This window comes from Ambystoma mexicanum, chromosome 12, assembly GCF_040938575.1.
Source record: "Ambystoma mexicanum isolate Mex_15411 chromosome 12, UKY_AmexF1_1, whole genome shotgun sequence".
Taxonomy (NCBI): Eukaryota; Metazoa; Chordata; class Amphibia; order Caudata; family Ambystomatidae; genus Ambystoma; species Ambystoma mexicanum.
In genome coordinates, this window is record NC_090936.1 from 1,219,855,798 (window position 1) to 1,219,872,526 (window position 16,729).

Here is a 16,729-nt window from a genome sequence, read left to right on the forward strand (position 1 = left end):
GGACCATGCCATCAAGGTGGCCCTGGACGTTGCGGAAACGGGGTTGCAACAGTGTCTACCTCCATCATTATGGCTGGTTGAAAGCCACCAACTTCCGTCAGCAAGTCCAGACGAGGGTTCTGGCCATGCCCTGCGACAGGGATAACCTTGTTGTCAGACCATTAAGGCGGACACTGAGACGGCCCGTGCCTTGGGCACTCTTCAACGCTGCACGTCCTTTTGTGTATCTGGCGGTAAGTCTGGCAGATCGTCAAAGGGTTTCCGTCAGAGGGTCCTCTTCGTACAGTCAACCCTCCCATTCCATGACCTAGGAGGCCTAGAGAGGCCGTTCCAAGGCTTTCGGTGGAGGTGGCCGTCATCGTCGCTCCCAAGGTGGCATGCAGGCCCCGAAGCAAGATTGAACCTGCCATGACGTTGGGCCCCCACCCATGCACCCCGGTGGGAGGCTGACTGGCGGGCTTCGTCAGCGAGTGGAAGAATATCTCCACTGACCGTTGGGTGCTGGATGCTCTCTCCCACGGACACCCTCTAGAGTTCCAGCAGAAGTGTCCGCGGATACCTCCGGTGGCCCGGCAGTAACAGCGGTATGACATGATATGATATATATGATATGGCATTTATAACGTACCTATACACAAGTGCTTCAAGGCGCCAGTCCCTCGGCTCCTGCAGGAAGTACGGTCCATGATAAAAAAATGAGGCGATAGACCTGGTTCCAAAGCGACTGTGGGGCTCCAGAGTCTACTCCAGATACTTCTTGCTAATGAAGACCGGGAGCTGGAGGCCCATTCTAGACCTGCAGCATCTCAACAAATACCTCAAGTCCGAAAAATTCAGGATGGTCACTTTGCAGCAGATGCTCAGCCAACTGGAGGAAGGAGACTTCTTGACGTTGCTGGATCTGGAAGATGCATACTTTCACGTCCCCATTCACGAGAAGCATTGGAAGTTCCTGCGCTTCCCACTACCAATTCTAGGCCCTCCCTTTCAGACTGAAGTAGGCACACAGGGTGTTTACGAAGTGCCTGGCACCAGTGGTGCCATCTGTGTCTACAGGGAATACACGTGTACCTGTACCTCGATGGCTGGCTCATCCGGGCCATGTCAAGGGAAGTGGCCGTCGAACACTGAGAGGACCGTCTGGCTGCTGATGGGTCTGGGGTTCTCCAACTATCCAAAGTCCTACTTGATACGATCGCTGTACTTGGGGGCCAGACTCAACACGGTCTCCTGCCTGGTGGCTCCCTCGGAAGAGAGGATAGCGGCCCTGCTGGGCAAGGTGCAATGGCTGTTGGCACTGAAGACTGCCATGGCGCGGGCTATCCAGTCGCTGCTCGAAATAGTCATTGTGCTCTGCAGGTTGAGGATGCGGCCCTTCAGGGATTCCTGGATGCTCAGTGGATACAGGTGTCCGGAAGCTTCGCAGACAAGATTGCTCTCGATGAGGAGTTCCAACGAGCAATAAGGTGGTGGGGCACACGCTCCAACATCGCCTGGGCACAGGTTTCCAGAGCCCCCGGTACCAGGGGACGGTCACCACAGATGCTTCCCTGAAGGGCTGGGGAGCACACACTGGATGTCTCAACGCCAGAGGCCTGTGGCTGCCAGAGGAGAGGGATCTCCACATCAATGTCCTGGAGCTGCGGGCAGTGTTCTGGGCCCTTAAGTCGTTCCTTCCATCCCTCAAGGGCAAGGTGGTGAGGGTCTTCATGGACAATACTGCCACAATGTTCAACATCAGGAAGCAGGGGGGCACCTGATCCCCAGCGCTCTCCAGAGAGGTGCAGGACTTGTGGCACTGGGCCGTCGCCCAAGAGATGTTCCTCATCCCTTTTTACCTGGCGGGAGTCAAGAACACCATCCCTGACTCCCTCAGCAAGGAGCTGCGCTCCTGCCACAAGTGGGAACTTCGACAGGAACAAGTGGACCACCTCTTCCTCAAGTGGGGCAGACCCCAGATCGATCTGTGACAAATTTCAAATGCCAGAAATTCGCCACGAGGTTCCACATGCCAAGGAGCATGGGAGACGCACTTTCCTTCCTGTGAAGGCCTGTTCCTGTACGTGTTCCCTCCGTTGCCTCTCCTGCTGCGAGTCATCAATCAACTCAAACAGTGCCGATGTAGGGTGATCCTCGTCGCCCTGGCGTGGCTGAGGCATATCGGATCTTCTCAGTCTGTCAATGTCGCCCCCGGTCAAGCTGCCAGTGGTCGCGGATCTGCTTGCCAGAGAAGGAGGCAGAATCCTGCATCACGACCCAGGGTCACTGAACCTAACTGCTTGGTTCCTGCAGCCTTAGGGTTTGGAGGTTATGAGATGCCGGTGAACTGCAGGGAGGTCCTTGCCAGAGCGTTGTTGACTCTTAAGTGCTACGGGCACAAGTGGAAGCGCTTCGCGATGTGGTGCCGGATGCAGATGATCAACCCTCTGAGGGTCATGGCCCCTCAGATTCTTCTGTACCTGTTGTCCTTGGCTAAGGTGGGGTTGGCGCACGCCTCTGTCAAGGTCGAGGTGCATCTGGCAGCTATCTCCTGCTACACCAGGTCTCCAGGACGGTCTTCTCTTTGGTCCCACCGTCTAGTCAAAGAGTTCCTCAAAGGACTGTTTTGATCGTTGCCGCCAGTGAATGTGCCTGCCCCTTGCGTGGGAACTCAACGTGGTGATGACGAGGCTCATGGGGGCCCCTTCATGCCTATGCATCGGGCCCCTCTCATGGAAATCTGCTTTCCTCGTGGCCATCACCTTTGCCCAGGGGTGGGGGGAGGAGGGGAGTTCCAGTCCATATCCTGCAATCAGCCTTATCTGACTTTTCTCGACACAAGGGTGGCGCTGCAGACGCACCCCTCCTTCATGCCAAAGGTTCTGTTGGAATTACACCGCAACAAGCCTTTGGCGTTGCCTGTGTTCTTTCTGAAACCTTTGTCGCCAGCTGAAAGGACTTTGCATGCGATAGATGTGGCTCGTGCTCTGAAGTTCTATGTGGCACGCACAGAGTTTCCGGAAGACGTCTCAACTATTCGTGAACTTTGGCCCTGTGAATCATGGGAAGGCCTTGTCCAAGGCTTCCATCTCAATGTGGCTCTCCGGCTGTATCAGTGTCATCAGTTGGCAAACCGACCGCTGCCCGGCCATCCGAGAGCCCATTCCACCAGAGCAATCACTGTAACAACGCTGTTTCTGTCTGGTGTGCCCCTGCTATACATCTGCAGGGCTGCTACGCGGAAGTCCACGCACACCTTCACAAGATTCTACTGCGTCAACAGGGATTCCAGAGAGGAGTCCAGGGTCGGCTAAGCAACCGGTTAGCTTGAAGGTGAGCCTGTTCCCGAGGTGAGAGTAATGGCTTCTGTTGAGCCTTGCCACGTCCGGTGGTTGGGTAATGTGGTACTGCTATGTATTCTTTATTTATGAGCATGTGAATCCATGTCAGACCCATGCTGCAGAACAATAGTTACAGGTAAGTCACTTGTTCCTTTTCTAGTGACCATCGACTTGGAAGACACCTATTTCCATATACCGATCAACCCAGCACACACGCGCTACCTCAGGTTTACAGTGGGAAAACATCACTACCAATTCAGGGTTCTCCTGCTCGGCCTAGAATGAGCTTCCTGGGTTTTTACAAAGTGTCTAGTGCTGGTGGTGGCGCACCTATGGAGGTCAGGAGTGGACGTTTTCCCATACCTGGACGATTGTCTCAAAAAAGCAGCCTCAAGGAAATAAGCAACCCAGAGTGTGAAGCAACAATGCCTGCGATCATCACACTAGGGTTCTCTGTCAATGTTACACAATCCCCAAGTATCCCTTCACAAACTGCCAGATTGCCCGGAGCGGACCTGGATACATCTACCCCTCGAATAAGACCACTCGCTGACCAAATTGTTGCACAAGAGCATTTAGTGGAATGTTTCATGCCAGCAAATACTGCCACTGGACCACGATACAAATCCCTGCTGGCTCCTCATGTATATTATAAGTCCCAAACTGCAGACAAAGGATGCGTCCGGCTCAGGAGCAGTTGGAGCAGCAGTGGAAACAGGCCACAGGCTCCTGGAAAGATGCAATTCGACTGACTCGACCTTTCCACCAGGTCTCCATACTGGTGGTGCAACAAGACCAATCTTTTGCAAGGCATGCCATTCCAGTCACCAACTTCAACCATCATCCTCAGGACGGATGCCTCACTCACAGGGTGGGAAGCGCATCTGGGCAATTTACAAGTAAAAGGGACATGGCCATCAGCAAAACCTGCCCTGCACATCAATGTCCTGGAGCTACGCGCCATCACATGCCTCCTGAAAGGACAAGTAATAACAGTGCAAATGAACAACGCACTATACCAACAAGCAAGGAGGCACAAGATTGGTTCAGCTATCGGCAAAGTTGCAGTAGATGTGGGAATGCGCCCTCAAGGAGGGGATCCTGGTCACAGCTGACCACCTCCCTGGGAAAGACAACATCCTGGCGGATCAACTTAGCAGAGAACACTCAACATCCTATGAGTTGGAGAACAGGTTTTCAGGAAATGGGAATCCCCAACAATCAACCTCTTTTTCACAATTCTCTGGGCAATGTTTTCTCCCTTCCATGAACTAACAAGTTATTGTATGCCATCGCTGCCGATCCTCTTGTTGTCCAGGGTAATAAAATAGGTGCAGGATCACCCATGCAAGATGATACTCATTGCACTGGCCTGGGCATGACAGATCTGGTACCCAATCGTCCGGAGGGTGTCATGTGAAACACCCATGCACCTCAGGCCACACTAGGCCATACTGACGCAACAAAATGGCCACCACCCGACAGCCCTATACGCAGTGGGCTGGTTGCTGAATGAAGGCGACACGCTAATCTAAGGATACCGGAAGACTGCTGGGATATCATTCAGACGGCGAGAAAACCCTCCACTCATAGAACATATGCCAAGAAATTGGGGCTTTTCAGCGCATGTTGCAACACACAGGGCTTAGATCTGTTGAACCGAAGGGTGGATCAATTTGTACCCTATATGCTCCATCTAGCCATAACAGGCCTATCCAAAGCTTCCCTAAAGGTTCATCTCTCAGCTATTACTGCTTCCTCAAGAGGCCCACATTCCATATCCTTTCTCTCGGATCCAGACTTTTCTCAAGGGTCTGCTTAGGACTTTCCTTCAGTGCTACGGCCATCACCAAATTGGCGGCTCAACACATTTTTGGCGGCATTACTGACAGCACCCTATGAGCCGATTCACAGGTGCAGTATCAGGTTTTTCATGGCAGCGTTCCCGGTCACTGTAACATCTGCCAGATGCATTAATGACCTGCGGGCATTGTGTAAACGTGCCATTTACCCTCTTCCACAAGGACTGTCACGCTCAGACCGCACCCAAAGTTCCTGTCCAAGTTACTCTCTCAGATGACGCTAACAGAATAGATTTTACTCCCAACGTTCTTTGGACACCACACCACATCGGCAGAGCGAGCCTTGCACTCCGTGGACATCAAGTATTTCCTGAAATTCTATGTGCAACGCACAAGTGCCTTTCATAAATCTCCAAGATTATTCATTGCCTTTGTAAGCCAACAGAAGGGATAAGGCATTTTTGGCATGCTGGGTGTCTGGATGCATCAGTCGCTGCCATGAAACTGCGGGCGCCCCTCTCTCTTGTCCAGCAGCTGCCTGTCATGCAGGAGTTTCCAGTAAGGCTAACTTCAGGGTGGCTCCATGGAGCATGCTCCATACGTTCGTCAACGATTACTGCCTGGAAGAAGATGCCAGATGGTAGTCAGCGGTTTCCCATGCAGTGTTACGGCATCTATTCTCATAAGGTAGGGGCAGCCTTGCCCTCCGACCCTTCATTGGGTAAGCATTCTTCAATATAATGTAATGGAGAGTGCAAACGTCTGCCTGCATGGAACCTTTGCTTGGTATTCTATTCAAGCATGTGGATCTATGAAAGATGCTATTAGAGGTTTTAGTTGTTTACTTGTACCTGTAACTGTATTTCAATGTATTGCATTCTCCCGCTGATTCCTCAACAGATTTCACATGAAATAGGTATCCATTCCAGCATCCGCTGCTCTGAAGCATTTTCGACAAGGGGACGTAGTACGACTCGACAGTTGATCCCTCCTGACTCGACCGTGCCACCCGTCTGCTTAGTAGGAGATGTGGCCATTGTATATACTACATCACTACTCCCACATACCTCAGTTCCTTTTTTCCGCACGCTCAGCAGGTTTCTATTTGGAAACGAGTCTCGTGAGAGAAATTGCTTATTCAATAAAATGTCTAAAATTGACATTTTCAACAACTTGTCGAATTTCAGCACCTGTGTTCAAACTGTGTCAAGACTGCCACGCCAAGAGGACGATCACCGACCCACATGGCATCTGCGTGTGGTGCCTGGGTCAAGATCATGTCGAGGATTGTGGTGGTTCTTGTCAGCAGATGAACCTCTTATTGGTGAGGGAACCGTCGGCGAAGGCTCGTTCGACGACCGGGTCACCTGGGCAAGAGACAGAGGGTTGATTTTAAGGCATCTGTTATTCCCTGTTTCTTTTAGGGTTCCATGATTCAATTATCATGTACTGCCTTTCTGTGGGGCCTCTGTCCTGTTTATGGGGACAGCCACACTGGGTGATGTTGAATTTACCCTATGCTGATCTCCACTCTGTTACAACGCGATGTCATTGCAGGCATACACTGGGCCCAGATGGAAACTTAGTTTCCTAATGTGTCCTTTGTTTGAGTGTCCAACCAGTAACCTGTGATTGTTTTATCTGTTCAATTTTAGCAAGATTTCTGTGCTTAGTTATGCAAAGATGTTGACCTCATTGTTGACTAATGTTTCCTACCTGCGTTACTGAGGGGGGTGTCTGGCTTTGGGACCCCGGCAGGGAAAGAACTGGGTTGTCTAAAATCTGTAGAGCAATAGTTAGAAGCTGCCAAAAGCAGATGCCCTCCAGCTTTGATACTGTATCCCTCTGATTGGGGTTGTAACCCGCAGCAGAGTTGTGTGGAAGAAATAACCACTTTTCCTGTCATTCTCTTCTCATCATTGTCCAGTTCCTACAATCATTTTTCCTTCTTTACTGTATGTTGTCCCTTATTCAATTTTCACTTTCTCTTTTGTTTTTTTCTGGCTTTACTTTCCTCACATTTGTTCATTCTTTATTTCCCTTCCAAATCCCAGCCGAGTAATTATCCCTTTCACTTTTGTTCATCTCAGTCACGTAAAACTTTGAATAAAAAGTCTTTCCTTTCAGAATGTAAAAAAATGCAATTCATGAAATTATTCTACCAAATTAGGTACAGTTCCTGTTCACCGACTGTAACAGTTTCCCAGTTAGACATGCATGTTTGCTTTTTATGTGTATTGTCATTTTTGCTTATCGTCCCTTTCTCATTTACAGGACACGGAGATTGACATCCTGGAGACGATACAGAACCTGATGAGGCATTGCCTGAACCCAACCGGCTTCCTCAAACCGCTAGGCAAACTTTTTGCTGTTGTTCAAAACAAACTTTCCCGACAGACACTGTGTGCTACCTTCCAGGTAGGAACCAATAGGCTCTAGGACTCTCCTGCGTCCCGCTAGGGATGCCATACTTTTCAGCAAATGTTGCTTTCTTGCAAATGAAAGGTGTTTCGCCATGAATCACTCTACACAAGATATTGATGCTGGAGCAGTCGCATTGCTGGGTGATTTGAAAACCTGTACAAAGTAATATTATTTCTGATGTTTGTTAATCTGCTTAGAATCACATGCTGTGCATAGGTCCGACATCCAGTGGTCACTGCGGAGTATTGCATTTTGTTTTTCGTAGTCGAAAAGGGGACGTCGACAAGGCGTGTCTGAAATACTATCCCTATAGTGACGTGCGTTGTACCTATAATCCCTCACGCGTCGAGGTCCCTCGGATTGTTTTTTTCCGCCCAGCTTCTGGTCGCCTTACGCGGAGCTCCTAGAGAGACATTGCAAATACTTACTATCGGACCTCGGTCCTTAATTATACTTATTATATTGTTAAAGATCCCTCCCCTCGACGTTAGCTGTGAAGCTGTTTCTCCGCCGAGCAAGTTTTTGACGGAGGGGAAGAGACGGAGGAGATCCTTCGGCGCTGCCGAACACGTGGCCTGGCCAACATACAGTAGGGAGAGTGGGGGTTCGAACTTTTATCTTCTCTTTGAGAATGTCTTTCTTTCTCCCCTATCTTTCCCTTGGGGTTGTTATCACCAGTTATTATTGCCTCAGCTATGGAGAGGACACCTTTTAAGTTTTGCCCACGCTGTAGGGGCAAATACACTTGGAAGGACAAACACAAGCTCTGTAATCGTTGCTTGCCCCTCGATCATAAGGAGGACAGCTGTGCGGCCTGTAAGCTCTTGAAACCAAGAACTCTTAAAGAACGCAAAGTTAAGAGGTGGGCGGACTACGCTATGTTTCCTCACCGCCGCCGCTGTTACAGAAAGTGACGAGGAGGGTGATAACTCGACGTCCGTTACGGAAGTCATTAACCCCCAGAAGGAGCGCTCGCGCTCCTCGACGTCCGTCCCCGGCCCCGACGGGCTCGGCTCACGCCCTGCTCATGGGGATGAACACCCCGGCGACAGGGACGCACACAGATCCCATAGGCCTAAGCACACAACCCACAGCTCTTCTTCGTCGAAGACAAAGGATCCATCAGCGCCAAAGGGGACGCGGGGCACTCCGGCGTCTACCTCAGACCGTAAGGGTCACAAGCCCCACCCGCAAACGCAGTCGTGACCAGCGATTGGGCTTTCATCAAACACGGGCGCTACCCCAAAATCATCCGACGTAACGCTCCATAGAGCGGCCGTCGAGGAACAACGTGTAACGCAGGCAACGTCGAGACCAGAGTCCTCTACTGACAAACTCGTTGTCGAGAGCCTGGCGAGAATTCTTTCCGAAGACACACGTAAGCGGACGATGAAACAAACGTCGAATACTGCACAAAAAGCTATAGAAACACCGAAAAAGCATAGGAGTAGCCAGGAACTGCCCCTTTCATCTAAGGGCACTTTGGAACTACCGGAAGGCTTTTCAGATGGCGACGGAAACCTTTCTTCGACGTTGTGGGAGCGTTCTAAGCGTTTTGAAGGTGAAAACACTGATTTCACCCCTCTAGAATATTCAGGGGTCCCCCATGAGACCCTTGAAAGACTCCATTCTTGTATGGAGAAAGTGGAAAGGTTTTTGGGAAACCAAAACCCACCCACACCCAAAAGGAGAATGGCCCCAGGATGACCCTAGGGTCAAAATTCCTAGGCTGTTTCCCCCTTCTACAGACATATATGACCTCACAGAAGAGGAGCAATACCTCCAGGAAGATGAGTGTTTGGGTGGAGAGGAAGAACATGAGGAAGAGGGGTTTGAAGAAGATCATTACACTAGTGCAGGAGCTTTCGAAGAAGATACAGCTACCTCGCAGCCTTGGCAATCCCCATCCGTGCACTCAGACCCTGATGTCTTTCACCCTTCTCCTCCCAAGGATTCACCTATTGGAAACACCTCTCCCATAGATGACCAACCTTCACTTAATGCACTATTGCGCAAGGCAGCAGCGCATTTTGAAATAGACACAGGGGAGACTCTTCCTGACATAGACTTTGTAGAGAAAGTTATTAAAGAAAAAGCCCCTGTTAGTCAGTCTATTCCGCTCCTGGCTTCTATAAAGAGAAGAATAACTCCTTCCCTTTCCAATCCTGCCTTAGTCAGAGGGGTCAACCCTCGGATAGAAAAGCTCTTCAGCCCTTCGGCCTCTGACCCGTTGTACATCAGAGGCCATTCTATTCCGGACTCCCTCGTAGTTACTAATACAAGGAAAAGAGCAGGGGTACCACTATCCACTAGTGAGGCACCACCTGACAAAGAGGGCAAAAAGCTCTACGCACTTGGGAAGAGAATCACGACGTCCGCCGCCTTTTCAACTAGGATTGCAAATAACAATTCCCTACTAGCTAGCTACGCAGATGCACAGTGGAGCAAGCTGCGCAGCGAAGCAGAGGACGCACCAGAACCCCTGCGTTCACGCCTGTTAGCTACAATCTCAGAGGGAACTCTTGTAAACCAGGGCATCGTAAAGAACTCCTTAGATGCCACAGAGACGGCTGGCCGTTCCCTGGTTCAGGGAACACTTCTCAAACACCATGTCTGGCTGCGCAATTCGGGATTTAAGCCGTAAACCCAGGCTTCCCTGATGAATAAGCACATAAAAGAAACACATCTGTTTGGGAAAGCAGTTGATGAGGCCCTAGAACATGCAAAGAAAGAGTTTGATACCATCAAAACTCTTGACCAAATTTCTAGGCCCCCTAACAGACGCGGCTATGGCAATAGACGCTCCTTTCGTGGCCAACGCCAGCAGCAAAACCAACAGCAATTTTACTTTGCTACCAACTGGCCCTCTAACCAGGGTAACAACACCCAGTTCAGTCAAAGAGGCCAACGCCGTGACAGGGGAAGAGGTCGCGGCTCCAGCCCCCAAAGGTTCCACGCCCAATACCAACAAATGACCCGAAGATTCGGGTCCCCTCCCATGCATCACCGGTCAGGGGCCGACTAACATCGTTCCTTTCAGCATGGGAGGGAATATCGTCAGACCGCTGGGTATTATCCACCATAGCCCACGGATACTGCATCGAATTCAACGGTTCCCCGAAGTACAGACCCCCACGGAACCGACGCATGACACCGGAACACCTCACCATTCTTCTACAAGAAGTAGAAGAGCTACTGAAAAAAGAAGCTATAGAGGCTGTCCCCCTATCTCAGGTAACAGAAGGTATTTATTCAGTGTACTTCCTTGTACCCAAAAAGGACTTAACCATGCGCCCTGTATTAGATCTGCGCCCAGCGAACAAGTTTGTCAAACCCCAAAAGTTTCGTATGGTGACCTTGCAGGAAGTAATCCCACTGTTATCACAGGGGGATTACATGACAACACTGGAAATGAAAGATGCATACTTTCATATTTTAATGTTGCCAGCGCACAGAAAATACCTCAGGTTCAAGATAGAGAACAAACACTACCAGTTCAGAGTACTACCCTTCGGGATAGCATCTGCACCAAGGGTATTCACGAAAGTACTGGCAGTGGCAGCGGCCCACCTGCGCAAGTTATCCATCCCGGTACACCCTTACCTCGACGACTGGCTCATAACAGGGGATTCTTACGAAACATGCTTCTCCAATACCCAAAAGACTGTAGACCTTTTGTTCCAACTGGGCTTCTCCATCAACGAAAAGAAGTCCAGCTTAGACCCCAGCCAAATCAAACAATTCCTAGGGGCTCTAATTCGAACAAAGGACGGCCTCGTCTTCCCCTCCAACGAGAGTTTCAGATCCCCCATTATGTGGCAGGTCGAGAGCTGACGGTACGCAAAGCAATGCGCTTGCTAGGAATGATGGCATCATGTATTTATTTGGTACCTCACGCGCGCCTGCGCATGCGCCCAATGCAAGAGTGGCTCAACAGCCAGTGGTGTCAGGCCAGCGGACAATGGGACGATCTAGTGGTGGTCTCGCAGGCCTTGGTTCTCTCGCTACGGTGGTGGACAAAACAAAACCTGTTATTAGGGAAAACTTTTGCCATACCCGCAGTGGAAGCCACTCTAACCACAGACGCATCCCTTACAGGATGGGGGGGGCTCACCTATCCCATCACACTGCTCACGGAGCGTGGACTCCGAGCTTAGCATCCAAGCATATAAACCTGCTGGAACTACTAGCGGTGTTCAAAGCACTGAAAGCCTTTCAGGAACACCTACAAGGAAAGACAGTGATGGTCCTCACAGACAGCACCACAGCCATGTACTACCTCAACAAGCAAGGGGGCACTCGCTCTCCAGGACTGTTCAAGCTGTCCCAGAACATCTGGAAGTGGGCTCTCAAACACAACATGTTCCTACTATCACAACATGTACCAGGGGAACTCAATCTGCTAGCAGACGAACTCAGCAGAGACTTCCCGCTACCCGTAGAGTACGAATGGCGGTTACAAGAAGACATCGTCTTTGACGTCTTCACACAGTGGGGTTTCCCAGAAATAGACCTGTTCGCAACTCTGGAAAACTCTCAATGCCAAGATTACGCCTCCAGGTACCCCCAGAACCAGTCCAAGGGGAACGGTCTATCGATTCCATGGTCAGGGAAATTTGTTTACGCTTTTCCCCCCGACACCCCTTCTCAACAAGATAGTGCACAAGATGCGCCAGGAACAAGTTACCATGATACTGGTGGCCCCTATGTGGCCCCGACAGCCATGGTTCGCTCACTTGTTGGAGATGTCTCTATCTCCTCCAGTGAAACTGCCCTGCCCGTACAACATGCTGTCACAAGACAGGGGCAGGACACTGCACCCATGCCCTCAGACCATGAACTTAGCAGCCTAGCTCCTGAGGTCATAGAATTTGGACATTTACAACTTCCACAGAGGTGCATGGACATCCTCAGAGAGGCCAGAAAGCCTAACACTCGTCACTGCTATTCTAGCAAATGGAAAAGATTTGTCATCTGGTGTAGAGGGAAGAGTATCAACCCCGTTGACTGCTCTCCCACACAAATTATTCTGTACCTGACCCATTTACTGGACTCGGGTCTAGTATTCAATTCTATTAAAGTACACCTGGCAGCGCTTTCTGCTTACACCACTTCACAACTCAAAGTATCGTGGTGGAAGATCCCAGTAATCAAAGCCTTCATGGAAGGGGTAAAGAGAATACACCCTCCAATAGCAAACCCAGCTCCCGACTGGGATCTAAATGTGGTACTCACCAGGCTCATGGGGTCACCCTTTGAACCCATGCACAAGGCAACTCTTCAAGATCTCACTCTTAAGACTGCTTTCCTAATAGCTATTACCTCCATTAGGAGAGTAAGTGAGCTACAGGCCCTTTCGGTTTTAGACCCCTTTGTAACAGTTCACAAGGATAAAGTGGTTCTACGCACACACCCAAGGTTCGCACCGAAATTCATCTCCAAATTTCATGTCAACCAGTCTATAGAACTACCAACGTTCTTTCAAAATCCTTCAAATCTAGGAGGAAAAAGCCTGCATACACTTGATGTGGCAGAGCTGTCATGTTTTACATGGAAAGAACTAGTCCACTGAGAAAGACTAATCAGTTCTTTGTCTCGGTGGCAGCAGGAAGAGAAGGAGATGCAGTTTCAAAATCCACTATATCTAGATGGATTGTACAATGCATCACTCTCTGTTACACTCTTGCTAAGAGAGAACTACCCTTCAAGCCAAGAGCACACTCTACTCGAGGCACTGGGGCATCCATAGCATTCATTGCAAATGTTCCCCTTGAGTCCATTTGCAAAGCGGCAACCTGGAGTTCTGTACACACCTTTACAAAACACTACAGTCTAGATGCCCACTCTAGATCTGATTCCCAGGTGGGTCAAGTAGTATTAAGACATCTTTTCTCTACTGTTCCTTCTCACAACCCACCTCCAACTCCGGGTACTGCTCGCTAGTCTATGCACAGCATGTGATTCTAAGCAGATTAACAAACATCAGAAGACAATGCATTACTTACCATAAAAGCATTTCTGATGGTTGTATCTGCTTAGATTCACATGCGCCCACCCTTCCTCCCCGCTCGGATGGAAGGAACATAGACATCCTTTTCTATATCTCTCTTATCTGTACTCACTCACGTCTAGAAGGCTCCCTCAGGCCAGAAAAATACAAACAGAGGGACCTCGACGCGTGAGGGATTATGGGTACAACGCACGTCACTATAGGGATAGTGTTACAGACACGCCTTGTCGACGTCCCCTTTTCGACTACGAAAAACAAAATGCAATACTCTGCAGTGACCACTGGATGTCGGACCTATGCACAGCATGTGAATCTAAGCAGATACAACCATCAGAAATGCTTTTACGGTAAGTAATGCATTGTCAATATTTAGTATAATAACGTGCCAGCTTGTAAGGAAGAAGGCGGGAGCATGGTTATGGCATTCTAAGACTCTGGGACTATGACCTGGGAGAGAAAGTGATTTTCTAGAGTGCCAGCCTCTGTTGGGATGTACTTAATAAGGGGGGCGGTGGGGTAGAGAGTTACAGTAATTTGTTGCTAGGAGTGTGTAAATGAGGAATGTGAGGTTTCGGTTACGAAGAGACGGGGATGGTGGAATGTGAGAGGCAATTCAACCAGGTAACAACATTTTTCTTTTTCTTCCTGTCTTCTTTTTTCTTTCCTTCATCTAGTATTGGTTGCCGGATGGACTTCTCATGAGTTCTCCCCCACCACACCCATTGCGTCCCTTTTGTGATTGTGCTATTGGGTAGAGCTTGCGCCACCAGTAAGACAAAACTATTGCATTACAGTCCAGAGAGGGAGAAATGGCATATGAGGAGGCGGACACAGCTTGTACTTGTTGTTTGGCTCTTTGCCCACACATTGACTGCCCACAGCCATGTTAATCCCTATAGCCATTCCCACCCAGTTCCTACCCCTCCCTGCCCAAAACACCTCCTCATGGGAACTCTTTGAGATCACTTTATCAAGCCTTATCATCAAACGTGTTTCCCAAAGCACTCTTCTGAGAGTTAATGACGTAATTGGAGCTCTAAACCTGCTACTGGTATAATAAATATTTCTTAACCAGGTCTGGCTTCAGCCACTCCATTTATAAGCACTACGCAGGTGCTTCACTGAAGTTCGGTTAACAAACAAGCTTTGGCAAAGCCAACAGTTTTGTCTTGTTTATAATTACTAGACATTTGCCAGGTGCTACAAGGTTCCCAGGTACTTGCACCATTTTGCACCTGCTACCATCAATGGGCAGTTAATACCACTAGTGCTGCCCCTGGCAAGTGCCTCCCCATGCTTACACAAAAACCCAAACTGTTGGCATTGCCAATGCGTGTTACCTTATTTAAAGTGTAGAGTATTGGGGTGTCCATAAGGTACCCACTACCAGGATGAGCCTATAAATCTCTCCATTGTTGCCCTACGGTGACTTTATCATGCTACACTACTTTTCGGGAGTATGTTGGTGGCCCCTATCTTTTAGTTATGGCTTCATCCAGGGTGCGAGCGATTTTACCGCACTGGTAGTTCAGTGTGCTTGTTTGATAACCATGGGATACCAATGGTTTCTTTTAAATGCTACTTCCCGCTGTTCTGTTTTCATGGGCTTCCTTTCTCTAGATGACCATGAAGCAGCCCTTAAAAAATAGTCGGTCTAATCATGAAGGCTCTTTGTGAGCACATCAAGACAACCTCCATATTGGTCCTAACTTGTTTAGGCCACTGGACTATCCGTCTCTCTCTTGCTCTCACAGTGGCTTTGACTGAGTGGTAGTCCCAGTGACCAACCAGTGTGGTTGATCATCTCAGACTCTGCCTCCAGCCCCTTTTAGTGATTGGCTGGCAGGCCCGGGGCCAACACCCTTTTGCATTGGTATTTAGGTTCTGCCCTCCCCCTACCTCTCTGTTTCCTGCTCTGCAAAAAAAAGGAAACAGGTCTGCTAACCCACTGAAGGAGATTTCTGCTGCGATTCCCAATGATCTTGCAGTTTATAATCCTTACCTGGCCCTTCTGGCTAGGTACAGTGATTTGGCTGATCCCGCTTTGGGTTGTTTTGCCTCTGGCGATCCGACCTGCCTTTAGCATTTTCCATCATTTCCTAGGGAACTGTGAGCTGACACTGGAACTCTCCTTAAAGTGGCTCCGGGGTACTTACCTGCCTCTGGATATTTTGCCTGAATCCACTAGGAATTCTGTGTCCTCTAGACAAGTTTCACTGTTTACTTGCTTATGGTTTTATAACCATTTCTAAAGTCATCCATTTCATTTCTGCTATGGTAAATGTACGTGAAACACTGTAATTGCATCTAAAAACAAGGTGTATATTTTTACATGAAATGCATCGGGAATGAACTGTAACTGAAATGTGTATTGATTCTTGGAAGCTTTATCTGAGGTTTATTATGTTTCTGTTCTCTGTGTGGCTTTAATGTATAATTCTGGGTGGATGCACATTTTTTCTGTCATAAGGCCTGTTAGGCAAGATTGTATGCAGTACCCTGTGGGAGACTGCACCAGCCTTGTCCTCTTGGCAATAGTTAACCCACCTATTGGTATAGGTCTGTACTACACAAGTTGGTAGAGTGACTGAGCAGCCAGGCTTATCTCCAGAGAGGTCAATGTGAGCTATAGGGTTAATGCACAGAGATGCACAGTGACAAGTATTCAAATAAACACTTACTCTCAAGGTTTCTTGATTAAACTATTATTTATTAATTTAACAGTCAGTTGAATAAGCCTTCTTTAGAAGAGAGCAAATATATGTAACACAAAAATATACTTCCAAATACACACTGTTTCTTTAAATCAGTAGATAGCCATTGGGGATGGCACACAGATACTTCCTACACACTGAAGTGCCTTAAATAACTAGGACACTGTGGACATTTATATATCACTAGCACATTTAGTGCAATACTGAGGTTAGTGTCAGAAGGAAAATATGAGGGAATAAAATAGTTAACAAATATTCTTAAGCAGGTAAGTACTTTTGAACCACCCAATGCAAAGTAAATTAACCCTTTCCCAGCAACACAAGTTATAGAATGTGTGCCGTTTGTTGAGGGGGAGTTAAAACACAAAGTCGGAGGTTAGAAAAGTCTTTCAGGGAGTCAGGACAGCCAATGTTAATTGAGCAAAAGTCTAGGTTAGCTGATGCACTTCTTGTAGGTAA

The 16,729-nt window shown here is 48.8% G+C and overlaps 1 protein-coding gene across 1 annotated transcript in view; it reads left to right on the forward strand.

Moving 5' to 3' along the window:
- The window catches only part of UTP20 (UTP20 small subunit processome component), a 1,390,303-nt gene that overhangs the window by 798,852 nt on the left and 574,722 nt on the right, over nucleotides 1-16,729 (forward strand). Inside the window, exon 33 of the mRNA XM_069629877.1 lies at nucleotides 7,397-7,540. Coding sequence (XP_069485978.1) covers nucleotides 7,397-7,540 — 144 coding nt within the window. The remainder of the gene's footprint in view (nucleotides 1-7,396; nucleotides 7,541-16,729) is intronic.